The sequence below is a fragment of the Schistocerca cancellata genome, chromosome 8, assembly GCF_023864275.1.
Source record: "Schistocerca cancellata isolate TAMUIC-IGC-003103 chromosome 8, iqSchCanc2.1, whole genome shotgun sequence".
Lineage (NCBI taxonomy): Eukaryota > Metazoa > Arthropoda > Insecta > Orthoptera > Acrididae > Schistocerca > Schistocerca cancellata.
The window spans coordinates 141477756-141490925 of NC_064633.1; the positions used below are offsets into that span (position 1 = coordinate 141477756).

General features: G+C 43.7%; 1 protein-coding gene across 1 annotated transcript in view; it reads left to right on the forward strand.

Moving 5' to 3' along the window:
* The first annotated feature begins 236 nt into the window (after window positions 1-236).
* Window positions 237-13170, forward strand: part of LOC126094586 (epoxide hydrolase 4-like) — a 128573-nt gene continuing 115639 nt past the window's right edge. Inside the window, exon 1 of the mRNA XM_049909051.1 lies at window positions 237-466. Within this exon, the coding sequence (XP_049765008.1) occupies window positions 278-466 (189 nt within the window). The 5' untranslated portion in view covers window positions 237-277. The remainder of the gene's footprint in view (window positions 467-13170) is intronic.

The window sequence follows — 13170 nt, forward strand, 5'->3', positions numbered from 1 at the left end:
TTTTGCATGACCATGCTGCGTAGAGATAGCAATGAGCGTGCGTCGTAAATTCATCCTCTCTTTCTCTCACACACACAGAGACAATGTTTCTCCCGAACCGGTGCGTCCCGTGCACATACAGTACTTCCTAACCTTGTTTTTCGACCTTTGTACACGCTACCTGTGCCCGTTTGGCGAGCGATAATCTCTGCCTGCCGCTAGATGTCAGCACCGTCGCCGCGGATACAACTCTCGATTAGACAGACAGAAGTGAAACAAGCGAAGAGCAAGTAGGAACATGGGGCTCTTCTCCGTCCTGGTTATGTACGGGCTCTCCGCCTTCTACAGTTGTCTCGTTTTCACATTTCTCGTCGTGAAGTCGCTGTTCAACCCGAGCAAGCCCTTCTGGTACCGGAAGAAGCGCGACAAAGCTCCGGAATGTTTGCAAGACCCCGCGCTAGGTACTCACCACTACGCCAAGCTCAAGGTTCGTAAAGCTCTTGTTTCACATATCATACAAATTTTTGCCCGCGTACTCTTAGGGAACTGTTCCTAAGTATACAAAACAACTCTTTCCGTAGTAAAAACCATAAACAGCTTTATTAAAGACCTCGCGCTAGGTACTCATCACTACGCCAAGCTTAATATTCATAAACGTTTGTTTCACATATCATATAGAATTTTAACCGCGTACTCTTGGAGAACTGTTCCTGAGTATACAGAAGAACCTCTCTCCTTAGTAAAAAGCATAAACAGCTTTGTTACGTTCGCAAATAGTTGCCCGGAACGGACAAGCTAGGTAACAATGATGTTTGTACTACAAACTTTGTAGCAATGCTGGAGACGTCAATGTGGTGATAAAACGAACCTAGAGAAAACTGTCTTCAATAATGGATCATGCATCCTCAATGAGAACCTTGAATTTCTAAGTAATATGAGCAATCTGTGCTTAAATTTTATTACATAGTTTTGCATAATGCTTCCGTTTTTCATGATGTTCGGTTTTAGCTGACAAGAAATGTATGTTTCTCAAGATTCTTTTATCATTTCGTATTTGGTGTTCTTGATTATGGTATCGCTATTTTTAATTAAAATATTTGTGTTTTACGTGCAGCTCACGTTACAAGGGGTTTTAACACATCACGTCTTTTTTCCCGCTGTATCCATAGTCCAATTTTTGTCGGCATAGAGTGAAATTCTGAACCGTTGAGAAACATTTCGATTGTACACTAATGTATGTCACTAAGTACACTTAATTTTCACAGGAGCTTAAACAAACCTATGGGTTATTCCAAATGCGGCACACTACCTTGAACGATGTTTACTGGCGGCTTGCACTGCAGTCTCGCACTCTTGCCGAAGCCCTCAGCAGTGTTGCCAACTCCCCAAACCGAAATAAGCAAAACGTGTCTACAAAAAAGTCAGAAGAAAGCTGATATAAAACAAGTTGTATAACTGAGCAGTTATATTTTTGCGATGATTATACTGTGTTAGGTATTTAAGAGGGGAAGGGGTGCACACGAAAATGCAGTAGGCAGATATTTTTAGTTAAGTCCAACTTTATGAAGAACAATTGGATCAATGCTGATATTATTTCGATGGATTTTTTTTTCTTTAGACTGAAGTTCTTGAAATATAATTTTCTCATTTTTACTCGTATCAGATATGTAATTCAGTTTTAAACAACTTCAAGAAATAACTGTTCCACAGGATTTTGCATCGTGTGCGAAGATTCATTTTTATGTCTTCAGCAGCTAAAGAGAAAATGTATAGATATTCATAAAGTGCAAAAGAATACAAATTTAGAGGTGTGTCCAAATTTAGAGGTGTGTCCTCCGCATCTCGTTAGAGAAATGATTTCTGGACGCACTTGTACTTCGAACGCAGATATAATAATCTGAGATTTCATTTCTATGACATGCATATAAAATATTAGCCAATCTTTAAAACCTCGATATTTTGAGGCAAAAATGTGTTGAAATAAAGACCTTCATGTCACTTTCTTTGACACAATTTTCATTTTCTCACAGTAAATATAGAAATAATGTTTCGGCTGTGTACTTCACAATATATGCACTCTAATTTCACATTATTTCTTGTACTTATTATACTACTACACTGAGTAGAAGTTCGCCGTTCCTCTCCTCAGTTCAGTCGTTGGCACACTGTTTATTGCAACTGTGAAACATGTGATTTTTTAGTCATGTTTTGCTTAGGATAGCTTCCTTCATTACTATGAAGCTCTGATACTTTTCTGCTGTAAGCTATGCTGCAACAGCGTTCCAGCAACGCTCTCAACCTTGTATGTGTATGTTGCGGATTAACCCTGGGTTCGGTGTGGGGCGGCGGGGTGACTAGACCGCTGTAGCCTGTTGTGGGGTTGTGTACCACTGTGGGCTACGGCGGGGACGAAGCCTCTCCGTCGTTTCTAGGTCTCCAGTTCAATGTAATACAATACAATGCTGACGGGACTGAAAGACACACCCACACAGCTTTTGTTTGCTTTGTCATGCTTTTTAATTGAGTCCAGTAATACATTTTCATGGAATGTTTAAGCGTGTCTTCACGTCTTAATTCAATGGAAATAATTTTTCTATAATAAACATAGATTTAATGCTTTCCTATAGTCTAGAAAGAAATCTAGGAAAGAAACCAAATGATTGTGGGGAAAGCCATACTTCGGAACGCCAGCTAAATCACGGATTTGCCCAGTAAATGGTATTAAAAAGAAGCCAGAGTTAGCTCTAAAAAGAGCTGGTTTGGCAACACTGACCTTCAGTGAGAGGTTTTGCCATCGCCTTTCTTTTGTTTGTGACTTCCTTCGTATCTCGTATCATTTAGCGCTGAACATAGATGGCCTTCACCTCGGAAGCGCATTGTCGTCGGAGATGAGACTGGTAAATAGGGAGAATGCAAACCTCGGTTCATACGAAAGCGATAGTCTTTTGGGAGGTACACGACTACAAATTTACATTGCATGTAGTTCCTTTAGCAGTGTTTGCTCGGAAACTGACAGACACGGGCCTATATTCACTGCCAGCAGCGATTCTTCACAGGTTTGACATCGATTGCCATTAACAGTGCGTGACATTCGTCTCCGTTACCAGCGGGTTAGGATCTCTATATGTCCTCACTTCTTACGGCATACTGCATGGTTGCGAGCCATACACCATTCTTTGTAGACACACTGAACAGACTGCGTTGGTATACTGACAATTTGAGCAACTTCATTTGCTATGTAATCAGGGCACGTCTAAGCACGATAGCTACTTTCTGCGGGTCCGTCACGTCACGTCACGTCTCGTCTTCGACCTGTCTTACTGCTCTGTTTCTATACAACTATGGCCCTGCCGTGACATGACAGTGGTAAAGGCTCACATGACTGCCTGTTACTAGTTCTAAATCATCGACATCGCTCCAAATCACCTTAAAGGCGTGCAGCCACTAGCAAGTAACAGGCAAGAGCTTGCTGAAGTGTTTGCGTTAGAACAAAAATTTGCGCTAGTTTACTTCTGCAATTCGCTTGGGCAGGTTAATTTCAGAAACTGGGTGCAAGCACATGCAGAATTGTTTCCGCTAAAGTCGCATCATGAGAAGTTTACAGTGCCAGAGCAGCCGCCACTGTTATTTTACTATTAGTATTGAAGAAATATCGAAACAAAAAACAAAAGTTAAGAAAAAAAGAAATGTTAGACTGAAAAAAATTGAAACAGAGGTGCACATACTTATCAAGAGATACTATTCAATAAATTAAAATCAGAGGACATGACTCAGCTTAAAAACTTTCTGATAATGTCGTATACAAGTTTCGAGCATCTTTTGTCTGTTATACAATCAACTATGCCAAAACAGTATACAAATATACGGCACGCTATATAATCAAGAGATCACCATTTGATTACTCTTCGACATTTGCAACTAGTATTTATTTTATTACAGATTTAATATTTTTTAGACTAACATTGAAAAATCAACAAATTTAATGACATGTACTTTCCTTTTTGGTGAAACAAAGTAACTGGTAAATTCATTTCCCGCTTTCTTGGTTGACAATATCGTTACATGCTTTGGGGTGCCAAACTTCCAATGGTTATTTCGACCTATTTGTCTTTGCGCCATTCTTTTTTTCGACACTAACATTTTCTCACCGTTATTGAGCACGCAATACTTCTGCATTGATTCAGATTTTTGTGTTACGATGACTAGTTCATAATTAAACAATTATAGGTTTACAAGCATCCTTATACAGAAGTACTGGTGAACAAACTATACATCGTTATTACAAAAAAGAACAGCACATTATTTACGGTTTACAGTGTTACGATTTACAATATTACGAAACATTATTTACAGTGATGTTTGACCTGCAACGGACATGAATATACAGTATATTGCAATGTTTATGGTATTGCACTTTTTATGTCCGCCTCTGTTTGTATTATTGACAAGGTAACAGTACCAACTTTGGACGTCTATTTTTATGCTTGTCATGGATATTATACGTGGATAATTGACAAATTATTGTGTTGGTTAAGTGGAAATGAGCGTTTGGCGTCATTGGCCGGGAGGCCCCTCGCGGGGCAGGTCCGGCCGCCTTGGCGCAGGTCTTATTACATTCGGCGCCACATTGGGCGACCTGCACGCCGGATGGGGATGAAATGACGATGAACACAACACAACACCCAGTCCCTGAGCGGAGAAAATCTCCGACCCAGCCGGGAATCGAACCCGGGCCCGGAGGACGGCAATCCGTCACGCTGACCACTCAGCTACTGGGGCGGACTGTTGGTTAAGTAAGGAAGTTTGATGTAAAAGCTTACAGATATGGAGCGGATCGCTTCTGAAACAGTTTTAATTTTTAAGTCATTATGAATTGTTGAGTTTCTGACGAACCGTGGAGCATTTAATATCATTCGCAATGTCGCATTTTGGATAAACTGAGGTTTGTTGAAGTGTGTAGTCGTAGCACGGCCCCAAAAGGGGCAGGCATAACACACTACTGGTTGTATTGCCGACTTGTAAAGTAAGAAACTGGTATTCCTATTTAGAGACGACTTTAGTTGTTAAGGGACATTGGGCAGTAAACAGACTGTTTTCTTATTCGCTACGCCTGTTGTTTCTTGAAGTTTTTGTCTAAGTGAAAACAAGCATTTGGCTAATAATAGCAGTGAAGGTAATAAATTCTGTCTTTTTCTGCATAATAGGTAGCTAGACATTTCCCACGTTTATTTTGACGCGCCATTCTGTAAATCATTTTTTCAAGCGGTAGTAAAGCCCGTTGGAATTAGTCATGAATATTCGTTATGTTGTCATCGGTGTAATGAATCGCTGTACCATTAGCGCCGCGAAGGAAGCTATAATTACTGGTTGGAAGTCTGATATGTCAGATAAATGTTTCTTGAACAGAGTAGATCCTAAAAGGGTACTTTGTTATATCTCGACACTTGTGGGGTAGACATAAGAAGTACCAATGATAGATCTACTACAAGTACGACCTTTAAGATACGAACCAGTAATCTGACTGTATACCGTGGGCATTTTATTTTTATTTTTCGTAACTTTTAGAATAAACTGTATTGTTATACTAATCTGTCGAAGGCTTGAGCAATGTCCAGGTGTATGTCTACCGTAGATTTAACATCAATATAGCCACCTGTGATTGCAGTTTGAGAAAAACTAACAGCAGCTGACTAACTCGGCAAGTACTTGCACAAGGAGCAAAAACCTGTTTCCACTAACTTGCGGGAACTACATCAGGAAGTTGACGAAACTTAATGGGCGGGGCGTCTCCGCATCAAAGAACTTAAGTAGTAGTTGCGGACGTCTAGTTCACTGTGCCCTTTATGCTTTGGCGTGACGACTGATAATGGTGGAGGGTTCTCAACAACTAATTTTTGAATACCTTGAGAAATTATTTGTTTGATTGAGGTTTGCATACGAAGAGTTACTCTTTTGGTCTTGCATGAATGGTTCAAAGAACGAAAATCTTCCAGTAGTAGTCATTTTGAATTCTTACCATTAGGATTAGTGTTGTACAAAGCACCACTTAGTTCATCTCTGATGATACATTCATGCGAAACACGAAATATGCAGTAGCATATGTGGAATTGGCTCAAACAGTAACAAGACAATGGTGCCACAATCCACTATCTCGCGTCAAACCAAGAACTCCCACAGTCTAATCTACTGCATCCCAGGCTTACGAATCACTATTTAAATTTACGACACTGTAACGCCAAAATTTGGTGGTGAATCACTTTGCATTGTGCTTTTCGCCTTTATCAATAATTTCTCAATTTTTTTTTTTTTTTTTTTTTTTTTTTTGCCAAAAAAAGAAAAGAGTACCACGAACTCCCGACGTTTCCAACGTATGAAACGTAGAAATTCCAGAGAGCACGGGCTAATGTCTCGCCTCTAATGACTTCGTCGCCGCGCGGGATTAGCCGAGCGGTCTCAGGCGTTGCAGTCATGGACTGTGCGGCTGGTCCCGGCTGAGGTTCGAGTCCTCCTTCGGGCATGGTTGTGTGTGTTTGTCCTTAGGATAATTTAGGTTAAGTAGTGTGTAGGCTTAGGGACTGATGACCTTAGCAGTTCAGTCCCCTAAGATCACACACACACACACACACACACACACACACACACACACACACACTTCGTCGCCGACGGGAGATTAAATCGTAATCTTACTAAGAGGAGAGAAATTCAAGTTACTTTCGACAGTACAAGTAGTTTTGCAGTTGACAGAATGTGTCATGCCATCTTGTGAGAGATAAGTTTTTTTTATGTAGTAGCATCATCCACGCTTTCTGAGTAACAGACTAATTGCAAAGTAGTAAATGCACGTGATTTTCTGCAGGTATTGTCTTTCTGGGCGTCACTGACCCTACATGAGCGTAACACAGCTGTGACCTATCTGTCTTCTATCATAAGCAGCTATGTATGAATTAGAAAGACCCTCAGGATCCGTTGCTACGTGCTGAAAAAGACAACGTGTAGGTGGCACGGCGAAGCTCTCTCAGCGTGTCGGCTCAATGTAATCTACATGACACAGCGATACAATGTTTACTCAGGGCAGCGTCACGATCTAGCGGTTTATTGATACGAAGTGTCATATCGAAGCATTTCAGTTTGCGTAGTGTATCACTCCGCCGGAAACTTAACGTTTACATATTGTTGTTGTGCTTTAAGATGCAGTAGAGCAGACGTTTGTGGGAGACATTTTGACCAGAGACAGTGGTTTGTGGCGCTATTAGCTTGTTACTATTTGAGACAGTTCCACACACATGTAGTGCGTGTTTCGTGTTTCGCGTTAATGGTTGGTTGGTTGATTGATTTGGAGGTAGGGGGCAAACAGCGATGTCATCGGTCCCATCGGATTAGGGAAGAAAGCCGGCCGTGTCCTTGTAAAGGAACCATTCCGGAATTTGCCTGAAGCAGTTTAGGCAAATCGCACGAAACCTAAACCAGGGTGGCCGGACGCGAATCCAGTGTGCTAACCACTGCGCCACCTCGCTCGGTCCGCATTAATGGATCATCATAAGTGAACGTATGGTGCTTTGTACCAACACTATTCCTAATTGCAAGACTTCAAAATAACTAATTCTCGAAGATATGTCACTCTTTGAACCATCCACGACGAACAGAAGAGTAACTCTAGGTATACAAATCTGCATCAAACAAATAATTTCTCAAGATATTCAAAAAATACTGGCTGAGAACACTCCACCATCATCAGCTGTCGCATCAAAGCGTAAAGGCGCATGTCCACTGTCAACTAGACATCCGCAACCTCGCTTGCAGAAGTTGATTCCCGAAGTTCTTTGACATAGAAACACTCTCCCGACAAGTCGACTTACGTAAGTGTGACTTACGTTAAGTTTAGCCAACTTCCTTAAGTAGCCTCCGCAACCTAGTGGAAACAGTTTTTTGTACCTTGCTGCCAGTACATGCCGAGCTTGTCAGTTGCTGTTAGCTATTTTTTCTTCATACTGTACAGGTGGCTGTAATGATGTTAAATCTTCGGTAGACATATATCTGGACATTGCTCAAGCCTTAGACAGAGTACGGCAACATTGTAGAAGTTAAAAAGATGGGCCGTATTTTACGGAAATATTTGGCCGCAATAGCATTGCTGTCAGCATGGGAGAAATGTAGCTACAGTAGACGACAAATCTGCGGTGTGGCTGGACAACGTTGCTAGTGTGCAAGCAGTTGCAGATAGTTGCCCACGCATTGCCGAGTGGTTGCCGGTGTTGCCCATCAAGGTAGAGAATATTTCGTATTGCAAGGGAATATCTATCTCTGTCATTGGTTGAAAATTGTTCCCCCTTTCTCTCACCTTTGCTTCCTTCTCACACCAACAGCACTGCAGTCGCATGTTTGAGCGAAAAGAATATAGGTTCCCTTTTGTTCCAGAATTTCGATACGTACGTACCGCCGAATGTTTTGTAGTTGTTTGCTGTCATGAGTTTGTTGTGCACAGCAATGGAGAAGTAGACAAACGAAAAAACTGCGAATTTTATAAATGCGATGCATCTATGACCAGAGCTATGGGGTGTCGAAAATTATGTGTACACAAAGATCGCAATCTGAAAAAATAAAAAAATAAAAAAAAACGCAGTTGGCAAGCTGTTGCCGATGAGCTCAGGTTCACTCCTGACGATGCATTAAAAAATAAAAATAAAAAAACAGAAGTCTTCGAACCTATGCCGAATGCGAGGTAAAAAAGTTGCCTACGAAAAGTGGAAGCGCAGGGGGTTTGCATTTAATCTCTCAAAGAAGGCAGGTGCTGATAGTGAAAACCTCAGTTTGATAAGTCATCGTTGCAAAATGTACCACGAATTATTTACTACAGAATGTAAAGATTGGTAGAATCCGACCTCGGGGAAGATTAGTTTGGGTTCAAGAGAAATAGAAATGTAAGAAAACGTGAAGTAACACCCTACGACATACCTTAGACACCTTACGTGTAGATTCGGAGAAAAGTTGGGGCAAAGTTAACTAGAATATACTCTTTCAAATTCTGAAGGTAGCAGAGGTAAAATGCAGGTGCGGAAAAGTTGTCCAGAACTTTTACAGAAATGAGACTGCAGTTACAACAGCCGAAGGTCATGAAAGGGAAGCAGTAGTTCAGAAGGGAGGGAGACAGCGGTTTTGCCCGTCCTCGATGTTATTCAGTCTGTGCATCGAGCAAGGAAAGGAAAGCAAGGAGAAGTTTCGAAAAGGAATTAAGTTCAGGTAGAAGAAATAAAACATTGAGGTTTACCGATGAGATTGTAATTCCGTCAGTGATGGCAAATGTTTGGGAGATCAGTTGAACAGAGTGGATAGTGTCTTGAAAAGAAGTTTGAGACACTGAGAGGGGTAGATGAGTTTTACTATTTGGGCAGCAAAATAACTGACGGCGGACAAGTGGAGAAGGTATAAAATGCAGACTGGCAATAGCAAGAAAAGCATTTCTGAAAAGGAGATATTCGTTAAGATCGAATGTAAATTTAATTGCTAGGAAGTACTTTCTGGAGGAATTTGACTAGCCGTGTACAGACGTGAAACATGGTCGGCTGACAGTTCAGATAGGGGGAGAATAAAAGTTTTTGAAATGTGGTGCTGCTGAAGCATGCTTCAGTTTAGATGGGAATAGTGCAAAATTAATGAGGGAACTGCTGTGTGTGTGTGTGTGTGTGTGTGTGTGTGTGTGTGTGTGTGTGTGTGTGTGTGTGTGTGTGTTTGGTGGAAAAGTGGGGGGGGGGGGATTGTAGAGGGTGCTGGCCGCTGTGGCCGAGCTGATCTAGGCGCTTCAGTCCGGAACCGCCCTGCTGCTACGGTCCCATGCCTCAGGCATGAATGTGTGTGATGTCCTTAGGTTAGCTAGGTTTAAATACACTCCTGGAAATTGAAATAAGAACACCGTGAATTCATTGTCCCAGGAAGGGGAAACTTCATTGACACATTCCTGGGGTCAGATACATCACATGATCACACTGACAGAACCACAGGCACATAGACACAGGCAACAGAACATGCACAATGTCGGCACTAGTACAGTGTATATCCACCTTTCGCAGCAATGCAGGCTGCTATTTTCCCATGGAGACGATCGTAGAGATGCTGGATGTAGTCCTGTGGAACGGCTTGCCATGCCATTTCCACCTGGCGCCTCAGTTGGACCAGCGTTCGTGCTGGACGTGCAGACCGCGTGAGACGACGCTTCATCCAGTCCCAAACATGCTCAATGGGGGACAGATCCGGAGATCTTGCTGGCAGGGTAGTTGACTTACACCTTCTAGAGCACGTTGGGTGGCACGGGATACATGCGGACGTGCATTGTCCTGTTGGAACAGCAAGTTCCCTTGCCGGTCTAGGAATGGTAGAACGATGGGTTCGATGACGGTTTGGATGTACCGTGCACTATTCAGTGTCCCCTCGACGATCACCAGTGGTGTACGGCCGGTGTAGGAGATCGCTCCCCACACCATGATGCCGGGTGTTGGCCCTGTGTGCCTCGGTCGTATGCAGTCCTGATTGTGGCGCTCACCTGCACGGCGCCAAACACGCATACGACCATCATTGGCACCAAGGCAGAAGCGACTCTCATCGCTGAAGACGACACGTCTCCATTCGTCCCTCCATTCACGCCTGTCGCGACACCACTGGAGGCGGGCTGCACGATGTTGGGGCGTGAGCGGAAGACGGCCTAACGGTGTGCGGGACCGTAGCCCAGCTTCATGGAGACGGTTGCGAATGGTCCTCGCCGATACCCCAGGAGCAACAGTGTCCCTAATTTGCTGGGAAGTGGCGGTGCGGTCCCCTACGGCACTGCGTAGGATCCTACGGTCTTGGCGTGCATCCGTGCGTCGCTGCGGTCCGGTCCCAGGTCGACGGGCACGTGCACCTTCCGCCGACCACTGGCGACAACATCGATGTACTGTGGAGACCTCACGCCCCACGTGTTGAGCAATTCGGCGGTACGTCCACCCGGCCTCCCGCATGCCCACTATACGCCCTCGCTCAAAGTCCGTCAACTGCACATACGGTTCACGTCCACGCTGTCGCGGCATGCTACCAGTGTTAAAGACTGCGATGGAGCTCCGTATGCCACGGCAAACTGGCTGACACTGACGGCGGCGGTGCACAAATGCTGCGCAGCTAGCGCCATTCGACGGCCAACACCGCGGTTCCTGGTGTGTCCGCTGTGCCGTGCGTGTGATCATTGCTTGTACAGCCCTCTCGCAGTGTCCGGAGCAAGTATGGTGGGTCTGACACACCGGTGTCAATGTGTTCTTTTTTCCATTTCCAGGAGTGTAGTTCTAAGTCTAGGGGACTGATAACCTCAGATATTAAGTCCCATAGTACTTAGAGCAATTTGAACCATTTTTGATTGTAGAGGGAAAGCATGACTGCAGTAAGCAGGCTGATTGGTGTACGTTGAAATAGTTAGGCTGAGATGAAGAGGCTTGCACAAGATAGACGAGCGTGGAAAGCCGCATCAAACCGGTTTTCGGACTGAAGATCACACCCTTCTGACGTAGTGTTAGCTTACGTGGTGTCTGCAAATTGGCGTCGTGTGCGGCTTTAGTGACTGCTGCGCAGTATTTGCTGTAGTCTACTGGGACAGTTTTGGCTGGCCGTATTCGGATGTCTCCATTGAACGCTGAATGTCGTTCAGTACAGCCGAGTAACATCGGATACACAATCGGCCGCCAGGCATGTGACCTGCTTCGCTAGTCCGTGGATAGTTAAGTGTACTTCGTAGGAAATGCATACAACGTGAGGCGAAGAAATCAGCGAAAGCGAAGAGTACTGAGACATTTCTATACTAACCAAAAGGAGCAGACTAGGAGAGTTTAAACATCTGCATTGTGTACTGAAGAGGATCGGGGGAAAATGTTTCGACCACTACGTATTCCCCATTCAGACGTTTCAGTATTTCCTTCCAGCTATTCAACACACGATTACAAAATGGTCGAATTTCGGAAAAATGATGCAACCTGAGCCCCGAGGAATTTCTGGCTTTGAACTGGTTTTAAAATACAGGGTGTAAATTTTAAATTGACAAACCAGAATGGCTCGAAATATGAGCTTCACACGAAAAAACTGTGTTGAATCCAATGTTGATTATTTTCGAGGGGGACATCTGCTAGTACTAAAATTAGCCCGCCACCCCATCCCCCTGGGGTGGGGCGGGAGGCAACTTTAAAATTTCAAATAGGAACCCCTATTTTTTATTGCAGGATCAGATTCTACATAAAAAAACTACGTACATTTTGTCTTAAACATTTGGTTTGATTCTTGGTAGTTGGCGGAGTAATTCAAGAAAATCCATGTTCTCATTTCTGCGTAGACTTGCCAAGTCTGAAACCGATTGGACACTTCTGGGATGTTATTAAACGTGGCGTCAGAGCTCATAGCCCTCCTCCTCGGAATTTACGGGAATTAGCTGACATATGTGTGCAAATGTGCTGCCAACTCCCTCTAGCGAGCTTCCAAACCTCATTGCTTCCATGCCACGATGCTTCGCCGTTATTATCCGTGCCAGTGGTGGACATACAAACTATTAGGTAAGTGGTCTAGCGTTCTGGCTGATCAGTGTATGTGGGATGCGAGGCAAGCTGTAGGAACCCCAGAGAGAGAGAGAGAGAGAGAGAGAGAGAGAGAGAGAGAAAGAAAGACTGATGACCTCGCCTCTTCGTGTCGACGAAATCGAAAGATCTGGTGTACATTTGTGTGAAACGGTTGACACTCAGTGATCCCGATTTTGATCTAGCTAGCAAACACAATTCTAGCCTTACATCGAAACGGGACAACGGAATTCGGTTGTCGTATTTCACAACTTACGCTGCATGAAACGTAGTGAGCAAACTTACTGGCGGCGACAGCCCATCTGTGAGTGGTGTAGAATTGAAAGCCGTCAGACTATATCGTAGTCCATCTTGGTGTGGCAACTATCCCCCGGCAAAAAATTGCACGTGACAATTACTCTTGCATCAAAGCTGCATTGTACGTCTGAACTCTGCAAGATCGCTGTGTAGTTCGTGGCAGAGGGTACTTAGCGTTTTTATCATATGTTTGGATTTCCTCTAGTTCCAATTGCGAATGGAGGATCGGAAGAATGACTACTGAAATGATTCCGTGCGTTCTATAATATTAGTCCCCATGTTGTCTTTACGATTCCTACAGAAGCTATGCATACGG